At 35.2% G+C, this 20,694-nt stretch overlaps 17 protein-coding genes across 17 annotated transcripts; 9 read left to right on the top strand and 8 right to left on the bottom strand. All coding sequences in view use genetic code 6, as the record gives it.

Moving 5' to 3' along the window:
• Position 1: 1 nt before the first annotated feature.
• SS50377_23671 (uncharacterized protein) lies at positions 2–538 on the bottom strand (the record flags this gene model as incomplete). Its single annotated transcript, XM_067907535.1, has 1 exon — positions 2–538. The coding sequence occupies one exon, from the start codon at positions 536–538 to the stop codon at positions 2–4; it is 537 nt and encodes a 178-aa protein (XP_067764509.1).
• Positions 539–905: 367 nt separating this feature from the next.
• SS50377_23670 (Rubrerythrin 1) lies at positions 906–1,559 on the bottom strand (the record flags this gene model as incomplete). Its single annotated transcript, XM_067907534.1, has 1 exon — positions 906–1,559. The coding sequence occupies one exon, from the start codon at positions 1,557–1,559 to the stop codon at positions 906–908; it is 654 nt and encodes a 217-aa protein (XP_067764508.1).
• A 1,270-nt stretch (positions 1,560–2,829) lies between these two features.
• Positions 2,830–3,741, top strand: SS50377_23669 (Rad23; the record flags this gene model as incomplete). Its single annotated transcript, XM_067907533.1, has 1 exon — positions 2,830–3,741. The coding sequence occupies one exon, from the start codon at positions 2,830–2,832 to the stop codon at positions 3,739–3,741; it is 912 nt and encodes a 303-aa protein (XP_067764507.1).
• A 42-nt stretch (positions 3,742–3,783) lies between these two features.
• On the top strand, positions 3,784–4,554 carry SS50377_23668 (uncharacterized protein; the record flags this gene model as incomplete). Its single annotated transcript, XM_067907532.1, has 1 exon — positions 3,784–4,554. One exon carries the CDS (start codon positions 3,784–3,786, stop codon positions 4,552–4,554), a length of 771 nt encoding a protein of 256 aa, XP_067764506.1.
• Positions 4,555–4,595: 41 nt separating this feature from the next.
• Positions 4,596–10,850, top strand: SS50377_23667 (uncharacterized protein; the record flags this gene model as incomplete). The annotated part of the gene is made up of 1 exon (XM_067907531.1): positions 4,596–10,850. The coding sequence occupies one exon, from the start codon at positions 4,596–4,598 to the stop codon at positions 10,848–10,850; it is 6,255 nt and encodes a 2,084-aa protein (XP_067764505.1).
• Positions 10,851–11,103: 253 nt separating this feature from the next.
• SS50377_23666 (Rubrerythrin 1) lies at positions 11,104–11,691 on the top strand (the record flags this gene model as incomplete). The annotated part of the gene is made up of 1 exon (XM_067907530.1): positions 11,104–11,691. The coding sequence occupies one exon, from the start codon at positions 11,104–11,106 to the stop codon at positions 11,689–11,691; it is 588 nt and encodes a 195-aa protein (XP_067764504.1).
• A 119-nt stretch (positions 11,692–11,810) lies between these two features.
• On the bottom strand, positions 11,811–12,338 carry SS50377_23665 (Flavodoxin; the record flags this gene model as incomplete). The annotated part of the gene is made up of 1 exon (XM_067907529.1): positions 11,811–12,338. The coding sequence occupies one exon, from the start codon at positions 12,336–12,338 to the stop codon at positions 11,811–11,813; it is 528 nt and encodes a 175-aa protein (XP_067764503.1).
• Positions 12,339–12,495: 157 nt separating this feature from the next.
• Positions 12,496–12,945, top strand: SS50377_23664 (Calmodulin; the record flags this gene model as incomplete). The annotated part of the gene is made up of 1 exon (XM_067907528.1): positions 12,496–12,945. One exon carries the CDS (start codon positions 12,496–12,498, stop codon positions 12,943–12,945), a length of 450 nt encoding a protein of 149 aa, XP_067764502.1.
• Positions 12,946–13,062: 117 nt separating this feature from the next.
• SS50377_23663 (Centrin) lies at positions 13,063–13,512 on the top strand (the record flags this gene model as incomplete). The annotated part of the gene is made up of 1 exon (XM_067907527.1): positions 13,063–13,512. One exon carries the CDS (start codon positions 13,063–13,065, stop codon positions 13,510–13,512), a length of 450 nt encoding a protein of 149 aa, XP_067764501.1.
• Positions 13,513–13,627: 115 nt separating this feature from the next.
• SS50377_23662 (uncharacterized protein) lies at positions 13,628–14,284 on the top strand (the record flags this gene model as incomplete). The annotated part of the gene is made up of 1 exon (XM_067907526.1): positions 13,628–14,284. The coding sequence occupies one exon, from the start codon at positions 13,628–13,630 to the stop codon at positions 14,282–14,284; it is 657 nt and encodes a 218-aa protein (XP_067764500.1).
• A 3-nt stretch (positions 14,285–14,287) lies between these two features.
• On the bottom strand, positions 14,288–14,755 carry SS50377_23661 (uncharacterized protein; the record flags this gene model as incomplete). The annotated part of the gene is made up of 1 exon (XM_067907525.1): positions 14,288–14,755. The coding sequence occupies one exon, from the start codon at positions 14,753–14,755 to the stop codon at positions 14,288–14,290; it is 468 nt and encodes a 155-aa protein (XP_067764499.1).
• Positions 14,756–14,808: 53 nt separating this feature from the next.
• Positions 14,809–15,516, bottom strand: SS50377_23660 (Haloacid dehalogenase-like hydrolase family protein; the record flags this gene model as incomplete). Its single annotated transcript, XM_067907524.1, has 1 exon — positions 14,809–15,516. One exon carries the CDS (start codon positions 15,514–15,516, stop codon positions 14,809–14,811), a length of 708 nt encoding a protein of 235 aa, XP_067764498.1.
• Positions 15,517–15,558: 42 nt separating this feature from the next.
• Positions 15,559–16,986, bottom strand: SS50377_23659 (uncharacterized protein; the record flags this gene model as incomplete). Its single annotated transcript, XM_067907523.1, has 1 exon — positions 15,559–16,986. The coding sequence occupies one exon, from the start codon at positions 16,984–16,986 to the stop codon at positions 15,559–15,561; it is 1,428 nt and encodes a 475-aa protein (XP_067764497.1).
• Positions 16,987–17,119: 133 nt separating this feature from the next.
• SS50377_23658 (uncharacterized protein) lies at positions 17,120–17,674 on the bottom strand (the record flags this gene model as incomplete). Its single annotated transcript, XM_067907522.1, has 1 exon — positions 17,120–17,674. The coding sequence occupies one exon, from the start codon at positions 17,672–17,674 to the stop codon at positions 17,120–17,122; it is 555 nt and encodes a 184-aa protein (XP_067764496.1).
• A 91-nt stretch (positions 17,675–17,765) lies between these two features.
• On the top strand, positions 17,766–18,842 carry SS50377_23657 (Xaa-Pro aminopeptidase; the record flags this gene model as incomplete). The annotated part of the gene is made up of 1 exon (XM_067907521.1): positions 17,766–18,842. One exon carries the CDS (start codon positions 17,766–17,768, stop codon positions 18,840–18,842), a length of 1,077 nt encoding a protein of 358 aa, XP_067764495.1.
• Positions 18,843–18,856: 14 nt separating this feature from the next.
• Positions 18,857–19,642, top strand: SS50377_23656 (uncharacterized protein; the record flags this gene model as incomplete). Its single annotated transcript, XM_067907520.1, has 1 exon — positions 18,857–19,642. One exon carries the CDS (start codon positions 18,857–18,859, stop codon positions 19,640–19,642), a length of 786 nt encoding a protein of 261 aa, XP_067764494.1.
• An 11-nt stretch (positions 19,643–19,653) lies between these two features.
• On the bottom strand, positions 19,654–20,664 carry SS50377_23655 (uncharacterized protein; the record flags this gene model as incomplete). The annotated part of the gene is made up of 1 exon (XM_067907519.1): positions 19,654–20,664. One exon carries the CDS (start codon positions 20,662–20,664, stop codon positions 19,654–19,656), a length of 1,011 nt encoding a protein of 336 aa, XP_067764493.1.
• Positions 20,665–20,694: the final 30 nt, after the last annotated feature.

The following is a 20,694-nucleotide window of genomic DNA, read 5'->3' as shown; positions in this document are numbered from 1 at the left end:
ATCATTGCATATTTAATGCCTTAGTTTCAAAAATACATTAGACTTCTGGATAACTCAAAAATAATTACTATGTCTGATCATCCAAAACCTCTATCGTTTACACAATACTGGCTAATTCCCAATGAGAAAATTTGCAGATTTTTATGAAAATTTCAGGCTGAAAACTAATTATTTCTCGCGCAAATGAACTTTTTAAATTATGTGATTATCTTGGGCCTAAAAGAAATGAGCAAGGAACATTTGATACAAGCCTATGTAAATTTATTGTCTCTTTGTATTTAAGTGCATTAGGAGCATGACTGTATAGTTATGGTAACTGGTATACACCTAAAACTTTATATAAATTTGAATCTGATGATAACAGAGATATGGCATCATTTAGTGTTTTAGGTAACAGTATTTTTAAGTTAATATTAGGAGCGAACTTCTGAATCCAATGTAGGTCTAAATCAACTTACTGTGGGTGTAAATCTATTGAAAGCAAACGTGATACTTTTTCTTAAATAGCAATTAGTGTGTTTTATTCATTATTATTCATAGGATGCAATTCTATGCATTTTTATGCTATCTTAATAGCATCAATATCTAATTATAAATCATCTAAAAGCGTGCATGTTAACTCTGATATTATAGGATTGAGTAATATATATTTTTATAGTTATAAATCTTTAGCAATTCTAGAAGCCACTGAAACATTTATATCACTATATTTATGTAAATAAGATATTTTATTCTGTTCTGAATATTCTGTGATGGTGGCTTTAACTTTTTCAACTTAGTCAGCTTCAAGTGACATTTTACCAGACTAAATATTAATAATAATATAATATTAATTGTTGATGATATTTTGTGTGAATAAATGTAAATTAATCTCAATAAATGGTTAATTAAATAAATGAAGCATATCACATCTTGGCGTACCAGTCGAGGCCTCTAGGCTCAAATGGCTTGTCGGCCATGCACACGGGGCACTTCATGGGGGCCTTGGCGCCGACGTGGACGTAGCCGCAGATCATGCAGATCCAGGTCGTGTCGTCCTTCTGGGCGAAGACGCTCTCGGTCTCCACGAGCTTGACCAGGTTGGCGAACCGCTGGGCGTGGTCGGCCTCGATCTTGGCGAGGTTGCGGAACAGGGCTGCGATGGCGGGGAAGCCCTCGTCGGCGGCCACCTTGGAGAAGGCGGGGTAGGCGTGCTCGGCCTCCTCGGTCTCGCCGGCGACGGCCAGCTTCAGGTTCTCGAGCGTGGTGCCGAGCTTGCCGGCGGGGTAGCAGGCGTTGATCTCGAGGTCGCCGCCCTCCAGGAAGGAGAAGAGGCGGAAGGCGTGCTGCTTCTCCATCTCGGCGTTGTTGGCGAAGATGTGCTGGATGTAGGGGAAGCCCTCGTCCTTGGCCTTGTTGGCGAACTGCATGTAGCGGTTGAACGCCTGCGACTCGCCCGCGAAGGCCTTGAGCACGTTCTTTTCGGTTTCGGAGCCTTTAAGAAGGCCCTTTTCCCGTTAAAAGGATCCTTTTTAATCATGATACTCTTTGACGATCTCAGCTGTATTAGCGCATCCCATTTTTGATGGAGTGCATATGTAACTTAAAAATAAATTATTGGATTATATTGTAATATGTAAATTACTATGTATACAATTATTTAAAATATGTACTATTATTATTAAATTAGATATTATGAATTCTTGTATACTTTTTTTCAGAAGTTTTGTTCTAGTTCTGCTTTTAATGGCTACATTATTTAAAATTATATGTAATAATTTTTTTAATTAAAATATTACATTCATCATTAGTAACTTATTTACAATATATGTGCATACAAGATTTGATTATAGTATACTTTTATATTATACATAGTGGTCATAATATAATAATTAATATTAGGATGAAATGTGGACTGGGAAAAGATTGTCGCCAAATCTTGTAGTTCACCAGGCTAGATACTTATGTATTAAATACAGATATAAGATATGTAGTTTAAAAAAATAATATATAAATAGTATATTATTTATGAACATTTATATATAGAAATCAGGATTAAGCTATAATATTTTAATCAATAAACATAAGAGCTTCTTTATTTTTATATGCAAATATTTCAAATGTTAATAACAACTTAACTTATCATTATTTTGTCATTCAGTAATTATTCTTAATTATTTTTCATAAAATATTCTAGTTTTTTAATATAAATTTTAATTGTGTCTTTATTGAAAATATTTTTTGGTATTTATGTATCAATAATGATAGAAAGTTAATAGGATATCAATTAAGATTGATTTATACTTCAATAATATTGTAATATGATCAATGTATTTCCATTAAATTAAATTTAAGTTTCTTCTTCTGCTTACCAACTACAGCAGCATAAAATGATAAAAATCTTGAATGAGAGTGATAGAATCCTAACTTTTATTCTTTCGATAAGCCTTGGTGATTGAAATCGATAATTAAGAAATTAGTTATTTAGTTGTATTACTTAACTAGATTTTTTCTAATTTATTAACATTAGTGCTGTTATTATTAGATGAATTTTTCTGATTTAACGTATAGTACTTTAGTACTGTAAATAAATACGTTTTTACAGCTTAGTTCTGATTAAAATATATACCATATATACTGTTTTTTTCGTTTTTATAGTTAATAAAATAAGGTATTTAACTGATCCACAGAAAATAGGCAGTAGCGTTAATCATATATCAACAACTATAGTAATATTTCATAATATCAATAGTCATATATAATGTTCAATTCGTAAATCTATTAAATAAATCCCAAATTTAAATTTAAACACATAATATAGCATTTGATTATGCCACTCCACTATACCAAATGAAGATTAATCTCAAGCATTTGAAAACACACAAAGTGGTTGAGATAGAAATAGCAGATACAGCTACTGTTGATACCATAAAATAACTAGCTATTTAAAATTTTGAGTTTGATCCTACCGCAAATATTAAATTGGTCCACGGATCCTCAATTTTAAACGCCAACAAGTCCCTTCCTGACTAAAAAGTCGCAGACGGCTCAACTATCATTGTTAACGTTTCGTAAACGGCAAAAGTTGTAGAGACTTCGAAAGTAGAAATGCCAAAAGTTGCAGCAGTGAGCTCCCCAAAGAAATCCGAGTCTAAACCATAAATAGAAAGCAAGGAATGGTTCCCACGTAGTTATCTTGATGTTATTGCACCAGAACAAATCGTCTAAAACCCCTTCGAGACTGTCGCCGATTCCAACATGTTTAGCCCAGAGGCGATCTTATCGGCTGACACGAACCTAAAAAGTGAAAAATTCGCTGAAAAATTGCTAGCTGACGAAGCTTTTCTAGAAAAGGTCATCAGCGACCCTAAGACAAAGGATAATCTGAAGGCATTTTTTGGATCTAGGGAGTTCGATTTCAGTAACAAAGAGGAGCTTAAAAAGCTTATTTAGCAGTCTCTGGACGCCGTAAAGAAGAACAGGGAAAGCTTTGAAGAAGATGAGGCAGATAAGTTTGAATAGGCCTAGCTAGACCGCTTACGCGAGATGGGAGAACTAAACGACGAATTTGGAGAGCTTCCTGAAATTCCTGACGTGCAGCCTCTCTAGCTTAATTTTGACGAATTGAAGACAAAGTACGCATCACAGCTAGAGATGATTAGATAGATGGGATTAACGCAGCCGGATGATGAGATTTTGTAGTTATTGGAAATTGCTGGAGGAAATGTAGAAATTGTTATCAATTAGCTATTTGGAATGTGAAAGATTTAATCATTATTATACAATAATAAGATATGTATTTAAATGTTCAGTCTGCCATTTAAACTTTTGTCCCATAAGATAGACGAAGAAACTAGTTAAAAAGTATGTTTTATCTGTAAAAAACTTAATTTCGACGTAAATTAAATCAATTTTTAGTAGGTTTGTATTTTTGATGGGTTAGTATTCATTGTATAGCTATTCGATGATGAATATACTACTGTTGACCTTAAAAGACAGTTTTTGTACAATGTAGCTTTTTATTAGATGGGAAGTTAGAAAATAATCAGGTCAACTTGTTTTAGATAACCAGTTTAGACAAAAATATATGATGATTTTTACATTGTTAAATATGTTTTATTTTGTCATTTATAACTATCATCATTAACCTGGCTATAAAAACTAAAGTATAATACAATATGCTCTGAGTTTAGCTGTAAACCTGTGACATTTCATATGGTGAATGGCGAGTTACTAATCGCTAGGATAACAAACTAAAAGAAAAGCACTTTATAATTAGAATGGACACTGACAAGTGAAAAAGCATTATAGAAGATACGTTTTGTACATGAAAATGGTACAAAATTAATTTAGGATATTTAAGTAGTTGAAAGTAATAGTATTTGCTAGAAAATTGGTATTTCAGGTGATAAAATATAATTTAGGGCATTAGTAAATCTAATACGATAGTATTATTCTCATCAGATGGAAAAGGAAGATGATATCAAAAAGATCGTTGGATTTTCAGATTTGGTATGTGCTGAGATCGAGTCTGTTTGCCCAGAGTTTTTTCGAGTTCTCGCATTGATAAAATGATTATTATATTTTTATAAGAATATAGTACCATTTCCTTTGAAATGGAGAGTATATAATTTTTTGACGAATTTGTATTATCTTGTTCTAGTTAAGAGGTTTTCTTCTCTGAGTAGTAACATTTTATATTATCATAATATATAAACAAGTTACTGAATATTAATAACATTTTCATGAAATTACCAAAAATTCTTACATAGATTGCACCAGCGTTCGAACCTACTATTTCATATTAGCTAGTGTAGTTCAATTCAAAAAATTACTGTAAAAAGGCTTATATTTTTATGTTACTAATGTTAGGCATTTTAAAGAAATTTCCAAATTGTTTTACTTCTAAAGAGTTTCTGGATATCGTTCAAGTACAGTACAGGCAGGAACTATAAAAATTTTATGAAATAATAGAACCTGAAACCAAAGCGCTTTCTATTACTACAAATCATTTTATAGTTACTACTATCATATAAGTACTTTCAGCAATTAAAGCATATGGTGAATCAACGGCCAATATTACAGGAGATTTAATTACGAATATCTCTTTGTATGGGAATGAGCATTTATCGAATATTACGAGTTCAACTTAGGAGTAATAGTTGACTTCAATCTTGCAACAATGCCCATTTTCTACTAATTCAGTTATGTAAAATCATTTTAGTTAAGTTTTTAATATTACAATAGATTTAATATCATAGCTTCGAGACTAAATAATTATTGCAAAAATTTAAAAGTTTTTGTTTAATAATCTTAAAGAATTATAAGTTTTGATGGATTAAGAAATTAAATATCTACCCGAAAGAAATTAATTGTAGTAACTACCATTTGTAGATTTGCGTTTGAAGTATTAATATTAAGTCATAATTTGTGCTGGAATTATTTAAGGTTTATCTTCATGTTATTCTTTTTCATATGCATATTTAGTATCATAAAAATAAAACTGTACCAAATTATAGCTAGATATGATTAAATAAATTGCGGATTTAATTATAAATGTAGTTTTTCATTTTTAGAATGGCTTAGATGCAGATGACGATACATCAGAATAAATTGCAGAGATTTATTAACTTGACGATTTCTCATCCACTCCAATTAGTTTAGAAAATTAATAAGAAATTTTAAAAGCTGAAGCACTACATTATTTTGTAGTATGTAGTTGTCTACCTCTAGTACAAATTTGTAAATTACTTGAAGATAACAATGAATATGAATAAATTTATTAAGGATGTGGACATTTTAGTAAAGCTCTTCAATATGCTTATCAGTAAGGAAATGTTTGTATTTTAGAAAATCTTACAAACCTTAATAGAGGAGGTAAACTTTATTATCATAATTTATTCAAATTTTGTACCTGTTAAACTAGCTAAGATAAAATTTAAGTTGCTAGTTAGCCAGAATTTATATTACTATACTTTTCAGATAAAATTTATATACCAGTTGAAGAACTGGCTCTTTATATTAATAATGATGATGCTGTATTTGATATATCGGAAGCTTTGTTAAATTTAATTTAAAATAAAAATATTTAATTAAATGATCTATTTAATATAGTTACTACGGTTAACTCTAAATAAAGTAATATTCCTAATTAGTTGACATGCTTTATTTATATTGCCTTATTTAAATTTTTTCACATAGCACTTACTTAATAATACACCGAACGTTCTGTGTTCTTTAATTTAGTAGGCTAGACAAACCTTTAAAATTATCTGCATTAATAATTTTTTGTTCAAAGAAATACATATTTTAGTAACATATTGTTTCATAAGAAAATCGACGATACACTAGATTTGGTATTTGAGCCTTGTTCAATGAAATTTCTAGACGAAATTATTGGAATATAAAGGACAACCGAATAGTTATCGATAAAACTTTAAAAAGATAAATTATCAAAAGAGAATACAGTTAACTTATTTTATTAGTTTATTGATGATGATAATTTATTTTTTACTAAACTAGATTAAATTTGCTCTTTGGCATTACAGTCATCAGATAATGCATTAAATATAGTTGAAGGCCTGCTATTGTGTATGATTAACACCAATTTATTTACACAGAAAAAAATTTCCCATATCTCCCTATGTTGTTTAATTAATACAATAATACGAATTTAGGGTGCTAACGGAAGCTTGCTAAGAATTTTAGTCTAAAATTCAGTTTAAGCACAGTTAGTTTTATTTGATATTATTGGGTCATGGGCCCTCGGATCTCCTTGTGGACAATCTTTAGTTATGGCGGAGGTGTTCTAAATTGAATAAGATGATGAAAAGATGCAACCAGATGACTTTTTATAAGAACCTTTTACGGTTAGCTAGTTCTAAAGATTATTTTCTGGAGATTATTCGCTAAATCAGTCAAACCCGTTATAAGAAATCCTGTATCACAACAAAAATATTATCTAACCATTTTTCGCTAATCAAAACACAGAAATGAACCAAAAAAGACCGTTTTACTTTTTAATTGTTCAAGACTTGCAATAAACTGACATAATAACTTATTTATGCGAAATTGTATCAACTTTATAAATAACCATTGAAAATCTCACCAAGACCATTTCATCCGAAACCGACCAACACGACTTCATCAAAACATTATTTAACGCGACTTATATAACAATGTACCTTTTAGACATAAAATAAATTCTACCACAATAATCAATTCTACTTAAGCACCTTAACTACACTATCTAGGACTTGAAACAACAAAATTACAACCACCTGTAGCCGAACCTAAAGATTATTGAAAACTTTACTACAGTAAAACTAGCGATTTTCAAGTTGCTGAAATACTTCGAAATGGACGCGATAACGTCAGAAATCAACCTACTAATCAAGTACAACAAAGGTAGCCTGAAATAAATTTTCGAAAACGTATTTCCCACCGATTTCCTCTTCCAGTAAAAACAAGTTTTTTATACCGCCAACAAGACAATTCTGCTCACGAGCTTCTTCACAAGCCTGATAAGCGATTTCAACTCGCAAAAATACGACCTCCCAGCCTCAATAATCACCAGCTCGACTGTGCAGCATATTCCCGAGTTCTACAAGCAAATTCAGTCCTCGGATCTCTACCTGCAGATTTCGACGTACTCCATCGACGTCCTGCTGTCGCTCCACACTCTAGTCGCTAGCAACTAATTCGACACTATCGAAGAGCCCAACGACGATGTTTTGATGTACCTGGACAATTACAACAAACTCTCGGAATACGACGTGGAGGTTAAACGCTACCCGATTGACTACAGCTCGTTTGAGAACCAGATTTTGCAACATTCCGTCACGTTCTATTGCCAGACCAAAATCGAGCGTCTCAGTAAGTCATTTTAGGCCAAAAGTAGCCTCACGGACTACGCGATTTTGATCATAAAAACGTTTGTGCGAATTTTTCAGGACGTTTGCAAGTACCAGACGTCGTTCACACTCGTGAAGGAGCAGAACCAGCATCAGCTGGCATTTGTGCAGTTCTACTGCGTGCTGCTTTCGGCGTTTTGCGACTTTTTGCAAGACACCAAGCAAACACTGCGGAACCAGCAGGTCTGGTAGTGTAATTTCCAGCTCTGCGCGGTGAAGGAGTACTACACGTTGATCCTGCAATCGGTGTTCAAAATTCACACGAAAATTCAGGATGAAAAGGTGCAGCACGTGTCGATTTTGACACTGAAACAACTCTTCCAACTGCTAAATCCGAACTCGATCTACGATCAGAACTTCCTTAACCCGATTCTGCGCATTAACGATCAGTCACCGTACTCGGAGAGCGAGCTGGACTCTATCCTGCGCAATTCGGCGATTGGGACGTGCCAGAGCAGCGAATTGGTCCAGTTTCTACGGAACCAGTAGACGGGGCTTGCGCTGTCAAAAAGCTTGCTAAAAGCATGTTTATACAACAACGAGAACTATGTACAGGCGTCATCGTACTGTGCATATTAGTAACCATAGTCGATGCACTTCCAGTCACGGAATCAGGCGAATATGATCGTACCGGTTTCGCTTTTGCTCGTTTTCAGGTTTCACCCGCTCCTTTCCGCTTCAGCGACAATTTTATTAAATCCGATATTAAACACATAATAATCATTTATTCCTACTCCTTTAATTAACGAGATTCTACAGGATTTGATCGAAACACATTAGAGTTTAATATAGTTTAAGGATCCATTCGGATTTTAACAGTAGAATTAATTTGCAGCGGAGCTTCTTTTTTGCTTGAAGCACGCACTATCCTGGCTTTTGAAGAACGTTTAGCTCCAAAACGACTCGGATTCGCAAGAATTCGTAAATATTATTTGCGGGTACATTCAAGTTTAAGATTTAATGAATTTTGCTCTAGAATTTAAAGTGGAAAATGCTCAAAAAGACGAAAAAATTACTCCAGAAATTCAACTTTTGAATAAGGATTTTGTGACGACGTAAAGCTTCAACAGACAGCTGAAAGATCAGCAAAATGGTCATGACGACTCGAATTTCGAGATAAAACGCGTTTTAACGGCATATTTCATCGCGTTGTGCACAAATAAAAGCAATTTTGACCTCCTTTTTTCAAATTCAATTTGCAATTTGGCTGTTTAGTCAAATCAAAATAATGCAGATTTGCAGATTGTGAAGAAGCTGAACGTTATAGTTTTGTCGCTTTTTCTAGTTAATCCTGTGCAGGTTCTGATCAACTTGAACGCCCTTTCGTGTACGAATTCTGTTGAGGCGTTCATCATTTTGCACGTCATTTCACGTAAAAATGAGTCCCACGTACCTGTTTTCTTACAGTTTCTGATCAAAAACTGCCTAGATTTCGAGCATGTTTTCAGAGATTTCATCGGAAAAAACAACGAATTCGACCCCGATGACGTCTCTTCGGACACGTCATCTGACGATTATTACGGGTTTTAGAGCGAAAATTTGAATTCTTATTCAAAGCTTTTAATATAGCAGATTTTCAAGTACAGACTTTCCGTAGAAAATTTTTTAATTCTTGCAATTAATATGCTTATTATATAAAATATAATAACAAATAATTCAGTATAATTTTTTGTTTAAAATCAGCTAAATCTGGAGCAGCCTGACATTCTTCAGCAAATCAAGCCGTTATCGGCAGCTATGGACTCGGTAGTTACGAATATTTTGAATGTCACTTTAATTACGATTTTCCGCTCAATTTTCGACTTTGCGGGAATTATTTTTTCGAGTTCACAGATTTTGTAAATCGTCGTTTCAAGGCATTAGAAATTATTTTCTATTCAGCAAAACCAGTCGGGATTTTCGAATTCTGTACTTTTTTGCTTCGAAATGACGAAGCGAATTATCATGCAACTGAACCAATTCCAGACGTTCGACACGCGTGCATTCGCAACGAAACCTTACAATTAACTAGATGGCCAGTTCTTCAAAACCGTGGTTCCGCAATCACCAGAAATTGCCATTTTCGAGTAAAAATACTTAAAAATCCTTTCTTAATTTTCACCGAAATTATGGTCAGATTATGTACTATAATAACTTTTAGCATTAGTTTCTTTCCTTTCCTCTATTATATCACCTACTCAAAAAATTTACTACGAAAAGCTGAATTTAACCGCTAATAATATTTTCGAGCCTGTGATCCAACAGACCCCAAATTATCCAAATTTGACCGCCAACAGCGAGTTCAAATTCGCAGCGAGAGGCGCCCCAAACACGAAAATATCACCCTACACGACTGCGTTTTTCCTCGAAATTTTAGCGCAAATTATCACGCAACTGAACCAACCGGAGGAGCTGAGTACCACTCCAGACGATCAAGTTTTCGACTTAAACAGCCTCAACAATTTTGCATTTTCGGCCGAATTTTTTGTCATTTTGCACGAAATTTCGCTATTTTTGGCAACTGGCGCGCGCTCCGGGAACGCCGGAATGCAGCAGTTCCAGGCCCTGAAGTTCCTGGACGTCGTGCAGGCCGTTTTGGGCTGCTCCGTCAGCGGCGCGAATCTGACGAATTTCGTCGTCCCGGGGCTCGTCGCGGTGTCGCTGGGCGTCCCAACGGCAGAAATCGGCTTCCGGACGGGCTTTTTGTGCGATTCGATTTTGAAAGAAGGAGTGGAAATGTGCCCTCAGGGGATCGCTCTGAGCTGCATTTTCAAGGAGGGCATTGGGCGCGTCCAGGAGAGCCGTGACATTCTACTACTGAACAGCAGCTTCTACATCGTCTAGAGCGACGGGGTTGACAATTTGGATAACGCCATTGAGAGCATTTACGATCATTTCGGATTGGGCGAATTGCGGCACAACATGCGGCAATAACGGTAGAAATTCGAAGAAATACTGGTGTAGAACAATTATAAGTGATGACATTTATATTTTGGCTGAAAGTGAAGATTGAGTACCTTCGAAGTTTTTGTTGTATACTCGTAAAAATATGAATAGTATATAAAATAAGACATATAATAAAAAATGTATACTTTCGTGCGGATAGTAGTAGTATATTACATTGTAAATAGTATTATCGAAAAAATAAATATTGTAGAAACTATTAAATAGTGATTATATGTTGTAATTTTAATTTTAGTCTTGTTTCCAAATCTTTCCGTTCCTTCACAAAATGGTTAAGTCAATCAAGGGTTCCGAAACCGAAAAGAACGTGCTCAAGGCCTTCGCGGGCGAGTCGCAGGCGTTCAACCGCTACATGCAGTTCGCCAACAAGGCCAAGGACGAGGGCTTCCCCTACATCCAGCACATCTTCGCCAACAACGCCGAGATGGAGAAGCAGCACGCCTTCCGCCTCTTCTCCTTCCTGGAGGGCGGCGACCTCGAGATCAACGCCTGCTACCCCGCCGGCAAGCTCGGCACCACGCTCGAGAACCTGAAGCTGGCCGTCGCCGGCGAGACCGAGGAGGCCGAGCACGCCTACCCCGCCTTCTCCAAGGTGGCCGCCGACGAGGGCTTCCCCGCCATCGCAGCCCTGTTCCGCAACCTCGCCAAGATCGAGGCCGACCACGCCCAGCGGTTCGCCAACCTGGTCAAGCTCGTGGAGACCGAGAGCGTCTTCGCCCAGAAGGACGACACGACCTGGATCTGCATGATCTGCGGCTACGTCCACGTCGGCGCCAAGGCCCCTATGAAGTGCCCCGTGTGCATGGCCGACAAGCCATTTGAGCCTAGAGGCCTCGACTGGTACGCCAAGATGTGAGATTCCGTCGATTTTAAAAAGTTTTATTTTTATTATATCAAAATTTTTAATTTGATGCTATTTTTAGACTCATTCCCAAACCCGCACGATAGTGCCAATTCCTCCAGGAAAACACTCCGTCACTCCTCGAAAATGGTCTCGATTTCTCTGCAAATCGTCATCCCGTCGACCGGCTGGACGAAGCGCGCGAACTCGTCGCACCAGCCCAGGACGCCCCCGGCCTGCTGATCGCCCAGCTTCCGCGCCCGGTCCAGGCGCCCAATTTCGATGATTTTCCTGCAGCCGAGGCCCTCGAAAAGCCGCTCCGCAGCGTCGGCGGCGCTGCAGAAACTCGCAAATTCGGTGGATCCGACGCCGAAAATTCCGTATTTCAGCCCCTTGAAATGCTGCGCAAAAGCTGGCGTTTTGAATTCCGCGAGGGGCCGAATTGCCATTTGCGGGAACTCGCCCGCGCCGTACGTGGACGTTGCAAAAATGAATGCAGAAACGCCAGTTAAATCGCTAGGTTTAAGGCCGTTTATTTGCTTTAAAATTGCTTAAAAGCCTTAGTTTTGGAGGTTAGAGTGGAGGTCTTTAGCTATCTGCTTGGTTGTGCCAGTTTGGGTGGCGTAGATTATCAGAATTGGATAATTGGGAATGGCGAACATTTTCAGGTTAAGTATATATTAGGATATAATAATGTTAGTTAGAAAATTATTATGTTTCTATCAGTATATTATATGCAATAAATATTTATAATCTATTGACAAAAACTAAATAATTAATCTTATTTAAATATTATTAGTTATTTAGATTTAGAGTTAAATGATTGAAATTTCATAACAGCTTAGAACTGAATTATACGAGACTTTTAAAGCATTTGATATTGATGGTAATGGTTTTGTTGATTTGAATGAGATAGAAACTATGTTAAAATCGTTACATATCAAATATAATGTTGATACGATTGTGAAAAATATGAATAAAATTGACGATGATGGTAATGGTTACATGGACTTTGAAGAATTTTGTAAGTTTATGGTTTTAATTAAGCCAAAAGACAAAGAGGTAGAACTTAAAAATATTTTTAAATTAGTTGATACTGATGATTCAGGTGAGATTGATCGTACCGAGCTCCAGGAGTTGCTAGTCAATATTGGACATATGAAATTATCAGATTAGGAAATTGATGACTGCTTTGAGATATTGAATATTTCTAAATCTGGGTTAATTAGTTTCTAAGAGTTCCATGACTTTTTCTAAGATTGTCTGTGATTGATAAAAATTTAACATATAATAATTATTCTTAATATATTCATATTACTTATCAGTAAATTTATGAAGTTCGTACATATTATTACTCATATATTTCCATTCCATATATATTTTTAAATGAATACAGTTACGGCTGAGCTAAAAGCTGAACTTTATGAAACATTTAAAGCTTTTGATTTAGATGGTAACGGTTTTATTGATATTGCAGAAATAGAAACCATGTTAAAGTAGCTTCATATAAAGTACACCCGTGAATCTATTGTTAAGAATGTAGGAAAGGTAGATGAAGATGGCAATGGTTACATGGATTTCGATGAATTTTGTAAATTTATGACAATTCTGAAGCCACAAGACAAAGAAACCGAATTGAAAAATATATTTAGACTTGTTGATAAGGATGACTCAGGAGAAATTGATAGAAAAGAGTTGTAGTAATTATTAGTTAATATTGGCCATATGAGCTTAACAGAGTAAGACATTGATGATATGTTTGAAGTTATCGATTTTAATGCTGATGGAAAGATCTAATTTTAAGAGTTTCACGACTTTTTCTAGGATTTGCTTTGATTAATTTTTTTCATAAATTATTTGTTATATTATATCATATAATATAGCGTCTAACTTTATTTTAAAAATAATATTGATTTATGTATAATAAATATATAATTCATGTAATTCATAAATGATGTCTTCAAATATAATGTAAAACCATAACCTTGCCTGCAAAAAATCAAGTCAAACGTTAGATAAAGATAAATATGGTTCATTTAGTAAGAATAGATTACCTATAGCCCCAAAAGATGAATATTTATCGACAAATAAACTTACTCAATCAAAATATGAGCCTATTAAGAATTATAATTTTGACTTCCAATCTGCAAACAAAAACCAAAGGGATTCATTCACTATATATTCAAACTAGATCTCAAACAACCTTCCAATACCAATTAATATTTTAAATGATATCTCTGTAGATTCAACCGAGGGACCTAACTTAATATTATCTAATATGTCTACAACTTATTAACAATCATAAAAAGATAATGATTTATTGGTATTAAATTAAAATTTAAGATCCTAGAATTTGCTATTGGTCTAAAAAATGTAAGATTTAGAGGAGAAACTTAAGCAGTTTAATAACTAGTAGTCACCAGAAGCAGTAAAATAAACGTTCGACTAAGAACGACTTTTGGACAAGCTGAGTTTTTATTAGAAAGAGAATATAATGCTTAGAGAGAAATTTGCCGTATAAGAAAATAAAATGAGTACCATAAAATAAGACATAGTTTAACAGCTAAATTATGCGGATTCATAAAAGATAATAACTTTATTGGAGTGATTGTCATTTTCTACTCATAGAACGTGATTAATGTAGCACGGTTTGAAAATAATTGCTTTTTGCCATTAATGCCTCTTACCGTGCTATTTTATCGAATTCTTATTTGAATTATGCAACAGATATTTAAGTATAAGAATAATTAACAGGTTTTTGTTTGCTTTTTGTAGTGACTCCAATTTAATCTGTTAAGTTGATACTCTATCTTCTAAACAATGGCTGCGATTATGTCATTTACGAAGATTAAAACGAAAAATATATACCAGATTATAAGTATGGCTAGTTTTCCCTGATTTATTACTAGTTGCTTCTGACCAGACGGTTTTTTTCAGGTCTCGCCAGCTCTTAAAGCTAGTAGGGCTTCTGCTGAAAGTTATTCTACTCAAATACTACTGCTTCTAAAATCCTATTTTTATCAGCTGTCTTCTTTTGCCTAAGCTGTTGAAGCTGAAAACGCTCTAGCTGGCTGGGCATATTTTAAAACAATCGATATATTATAATATTATATATAAATATTCATAATTTAATCACTCCACAAAAGTCATTATTTTTTCGACCTCGACACCGCGGCAAACCAGGCTTGCCCCGTTTTCCTGCAGTTTTTAGTAGTTATCGTCGCCCCAGGCGATCCCAATGCTTACCCCCAAAATGTTTCCCGCCAACACGTCCGGGACGCCGTCGCCGATCACGAAAACACGCTCGAAGTGATTTTCTCGCAGAAACTATCTGGGGAGGTCCTACTTCAGCACCAAATCAGGCCGTTCAAGGTCGTAACCGAATATATGGTCGAACTCCACGCAGCAGTACTCCAATAGCCATTTTGCCTGGCCTGCCTCGTTGGCAGTCAGCGTGGCGAGCGTGATGTTCGCACTCTTCATACGTTATATCAGCTCCTTGGCACCAGGGACGATGTAGCTGGCTACTGGGTGGTTTTTGACGATAAAGGTTCTCTGGGCGGCGTACCAGAGCTCGACAGACATGACAGGAGGAAATCGCGCTATTTGTGCAGCTGAAATTTATAGTAATTTGTAGATGATCTCCACCTTCGCAATGGGGTGACGGCCTTTGATTTTTGGGCGCAGCTCGGACGCTATTTTGAAGTATTTGGGGTCAGGAGCTTGCGAAAGATCGAACACCGGGTCGGCTAAGAGATTCAGCAGGTATGCGTAACCATATTCTGCGACACCACATTCCTTCACCAGAACGCCGTCCAAGTCAAAAAACACGATCGTCATTTTTTGTTGTTTCCGGATACTATATAATAATAACAAATTGGCTCACTAGGGCCTGTCGACTTTCAGGTACAGGGCTTTATCAATTTCGATTTTACTTGCTTTCTTGCCTAACTCTTTGTCAATCTTGCCGTGTATATCTATGATTCTATTCTCGATTTCTGAAATATCAGTTATTCTAACGTTAGTTTCGCCGTCTACCGCTCCACGAACTTCCTCAGCCAATTTGGTTAAACTGATTAACTAGTCGTCTACTAGGTTCTCTCTTTTCTTCCACTCACCTTCCCATATTTATTTAATCTGCTCTGATTTTTCAGCTGCCTCATTGGATGCTTCAGTTGCATTAATAAGCATTGACCGTACTTAATCAACACCTTCTTAAATTCTATCCTCTAATTATCCAACATACTTTGAGGTATTTAGTTAGACATCCGCAACAGATTACTTCCACTGCTTATCTGCATTTCTAAATGTTTGTTCAAAGTATTTAAGTTTTGTGACTTACTCTTGTTAATCACGAACTGCTTCATCTACTGATGATTTAACCTATTAGTTTTTACCAATAAGTTAGTTAATTTATTCTTAAAAGTCGATTTTCATATCTTCTAATTTAATATCTAAATAAACAAGTAAATCTTTACCAGCTTTGTCAAAGTCTTCTTTCAATGACTTGTTTTAGTTTTCAGTAACAATAAGTTTCTCTTAAATTTCTTTGACTACAGTTTTAAAATAATTTTATTCAACAGCTCTACGTTATCTTTCTTATGTAATTAAACCTTTCATATCACCTTCGATTTAAGTTCGAGCCTTAGATAAAATATCTGGTACATTTTGTACTAATGACTATAATAGTCCCTTAGAGTCCGTTGATTATGTTAAAATTGTGTCATACTTACTAACTAATTCCTTTTTTAAAGCTCCTACACTATCATCTACCTTTAGCTGTAGTTGGTTTAGAGAGTCGACACCACCTACCATATTATTAACATCAACTGTTAATTAAGTGAAAGTACTATGAATAAGATCTTGTTCTTTTCTATACTCTGCTAAATTTGCTTAAGATTTTGACTCAATTTCTTCTGTCTACCTTTTAAGTTGAATAATTTCTCTTCTAAATTATTCATAATCTTGTTTAAAGTCAGAAATTTGTTTATTTTACCTTTATAATACTTACAAGTCATCATTTAACACTGAAAGTTAGTCTGAAAACTATGTACGCATATCTTGTTGAGAGTCTCTTATTGCTTTAATTTGATTCTGAACATCAATTTCAACTTCATTTGCAAAATTTATATCAATTTTTGAATCTAAAAACTATATAATTTCTGGCTTGCTTGGGGCTGCTAAAATAGTGGACTCAATGATAGTAGTTGTCTTTTGTAATTAGTGTAGTTTACTTGAGATATTAATAAGATATTCTCTTAGAGCTTATGGAATTGGGATTGACCAATCTTCTTCACCCTCACTATTCATATTTTGCAATTGGGAATAAATTAAAAATAGTTATATATTTATATAAAAATAATGTTTTAAATTTTAGCCTTTTCGACAAATTTTCATTTATCCGAACATAAGCTATTTGAAACGTATTATGATACCAGCTTATTCACTCATAATCAACTCCCAATACAGTTGCTTCATCCTAAATAATCTTTAAATTATATTCGCAAATTTCTAATCCCTCTTCTAATTTCTTTTCTAAATCTTAATTTTCACGCTGAGAAATAACATATTCTCTGATCTCATAGTTAAGTTTATTTAGAACACTTTAACTTTTTGATATAGCTGCTAGAGCGTTTACGAAGTTTTTTTAATTGAGCCTGGCAAGAAGTGTGTTCTCTGATAAAAGGGAATGATCATCTTCAAAAAATTGAGCATTATCGTTGATTTAGCATAGATTTTATTTTAATTTCTCTAACTATATATTCTCCTACTATATAAATGATTTTCTAATGTGGATAGAAGCTGGAAAGTTAGCTTTAATTGTAATTAAATCTTCATGAAGCTTGCATAACTAATCAAAAAATTGAGGATATGGAAATAGTGATTAAAATGATTTTGATATAGGATCAACTGTAGTTGGTGTAGATTAAAATAGGGAGACGAAGTCAAAAGTGGCACGCATTATTGAAATTTGTATTTTAAACTATAACATTATCATATAGAACTGTTGTATATTTAATTTCCAAAGAGAATATATAATTTGGTTATTATATATAAAAATTATTTATTTTATCAAATCAGTGTAATAAATGACATTATATTTCACTACATCAGATAACGCAGATTTTCTATATGCATCAAAATTTATTGTTCACGATCCAGTATTTTTACTCGTTAATTCTCCGTAATAACCTAAGATTTATGTTTCAGAATTAGAGTTTGGAAGAGCCTAAAAAGAATCTTGTTGCGAAGTTTTCCTGAGAGAAAAGGGATTCAAAGACCATGAATATGCTTTAAAAATTACTGAAGATATAACTGACTTAAAGGTAAATTATAATTTTCCGGCGGGATTGTTTAAAAAAATTCAAGAGTAGAGATAAATTGATGTTATAGAGTCATGTATACAAGAAAGAGAGATTAAAACAGAATAAGAAGTATAACACTTAATTAATGCGAATAAAATTTCAATGAAGTGTTTTGATAAAATTAAAAATATTTTAAGTGAAAGTACAATATAAGGTGAGTTTATCATTTATAATAATACTAAGCTTACCAGTGAAACTCTTCGCATAGAAGTTAAAAAAGTTATTCTTGAAAATGGTGGGATAAGTGATTATGAACCAATAATAGCATGTGGTGTATAAGGATGTGATCCTCATTGTATAGGAACTGGGAATATTATTCCTAATCAAGCTATTGTGTGTGATATTTTCCCAAGAGCTGACACATTGTATTATGCAGATATGACAAGAACGTTTGTAAAAGGAAAACCATCAAATGTACTTAAAAAGCAGTATGAGAAGGTTTTGGAAGTATAATAACATGCTATATAAATGGTTAAACCTGGTATGAGGATACTCGATATCGCTAAATATGTGGAAGATGCTTTTGCTAAGGATGGATATAAAAAGGAGCTAATTGACGACTAATGGTGCGGAATGATTCACGGCTTAGGTCATGGAGTTGGGTTAGATTTGCATGAAGCTCCAAGTGTGAACACCAGAGTAGCTGAAGATAAGGTTTGTATAATTAATCAGGTTTTCACTATAGAGCCTGGCCTTTATTATCACAAAGTCGGTGGAGTGCGAATTGAAGATGATATAAGGGTTACTGAGCATGGTGTTGAGGTTATTACACCATATTCTTACGATTGGATTATAAAGTGATTTCCATTTCGAAAATGTCTAAATAAATGTTTTTCAAAGGGGTAGGGTTAAATGACATCAAACGAGTTCAACAGCTCTATTTGATCTGGGAAAACCTATGCAGCTACGGGGTAGCTATCCCATCACCCAAAATTATCCAAAACGATGAAGCGTTTCTAAATTTCATCAAAGGATAAGCAAAAGACCTAAAAATCCCTCAAAAAGTTATAGACTACGCGCTAAATCTCCAGTTTACCATTAAAGAGTAACTTATTCCGAAGAGCAAACCAAAATCTCCCCACCAGGACGTTTTCACGCCACTTTGCACTAAAGTCGAGAAAATGTACGCCAGATCCACACAAAAGCCAGACCCGTGCGAAATTAGGACACCTAACACGCTGCATAAGGCTGTTCTGATCTACCACGCCCAGTTCGACGCTCTAAAAGACCACCTGTAGCCTCAACGCGACTACTTCTGCGGCGACTACATAAAGTTCCGGTCCTAGATGCGCGCCGTCCGATTTGACTACTCTGTGCAGGGCCTTACAGACCAGTACCTTGTGAAGGCAAACTATGACGCGCTGCGTGCTGCTGCGCTTGTGCAGGACCTGAAAGAAATCCTCGCACTGCAGGGTCAAATCCGCTTCGGAAAGAGCGAAAAGATCATGAATTTGGCGCTTTTTATCGAGTTCTATGCCGGGCAAGCGGAAGAATGTGTATAGATGGCGGTCATACAGTGGGCACAGGGCAAGGCCGTGCATGACGATAATCGTTATGTGAACGCGGTATTGGCGCTGGGAAATGCGAAATTCGTTTTATGACTCGATAATTTTCACTTCTTCCTACCAGCTAGCCTGATTATGCTGTCGTTGAGCTCCCTGACAACGTTGAACATCTTGTCGAAATCGAGTAAAATCTTCTGCTGGCTCGCACTCAGGATGCTGTTCTGGTCGGTTAGATTTTTGAGTTTCTTGTCCAAGCTATTCATCTACTGCTTTAGTGGCTCAATTTATCGGCTGACTTCTTCTTATACCAACTCACGGTAGTTAACTTTTTCGGCTATTGGGTCGTTTTTGACGTTTTCTCTTATTATGCTGTCTTTGAACTAAATGTCATTTTAGAACATCATATTTTCTTTAAAATCTTCGTCATCACCTGCTATATCGTAGTTTATGTCGTTTTCAATATATCTGGCCTGAAATATTACTTTTTCATCTTTACTGAACGCTGGAAACCAAAAGTCGACAAACCGTGGAGCTGATTGTATGTTGAAAACGAACTCTTTGAACTGAAAAGTCTAAATCTCGACATTTTGATACTCATCAAAGGCCTCAAATACAACATCTTGAGTGAACAAGTAGAAGCAGAGGAGGGAAAAAGTGAGTGTCACATCTAGCTAAAAGTCAAACAGAACAACGTGTAAGGGATGCTGTTTTGTTCGGAAGAAAGTACGTTTTAAGGACGTCTTCTCAAATTCTTGTGTCAAAATTTGTATCAGAAACTATTCAGAGTTCGGACGGAATTTGCTTCTGATAACATTCAGACATGCACGTGAGATTTGATTCTTTTTGAGAAACTGGTGCCTTTTCATCGTATCTGTCAGGGTTTTATCCATAAGAATCTCTGAATTTTCGTCCAATTTTCTGGCCAGGCTGTAAATGGCCTCAGATGTTAACAGAAAAGATACGAAATCTGCCGCTTTTAGCAGATGCTTGTATATACCTTTTTTATTCAGATTTGAGTTACTAATAGCTTGCATTAGGTCAAATAACGAGTTACTGATCGCTTTCATCGTCGGATAGTGGCGAGATGTGCCCTAATCAGAAAGCGGGAGCTGGCTCATTTTTAATTTTTGATACAATACAGGTATATA

The sequence above is a fragment of the Spironucleus salmonicida genome, chromosome 4 (genome assembly GCF_000497125.1).
Source record: "Spironucleus salmonicida strain ATCC 50377 chromosome 4, whole genome shotgun sequence".
Lineage (NCBI taxonomy): Eukaryota > Fornicata > Diplomonadida > Hexamitidae > Spironucleus > Spironucleus salmonicida.
This window is presented reverse-complemented; position numbering and strand designations above follow the sequence as displayed.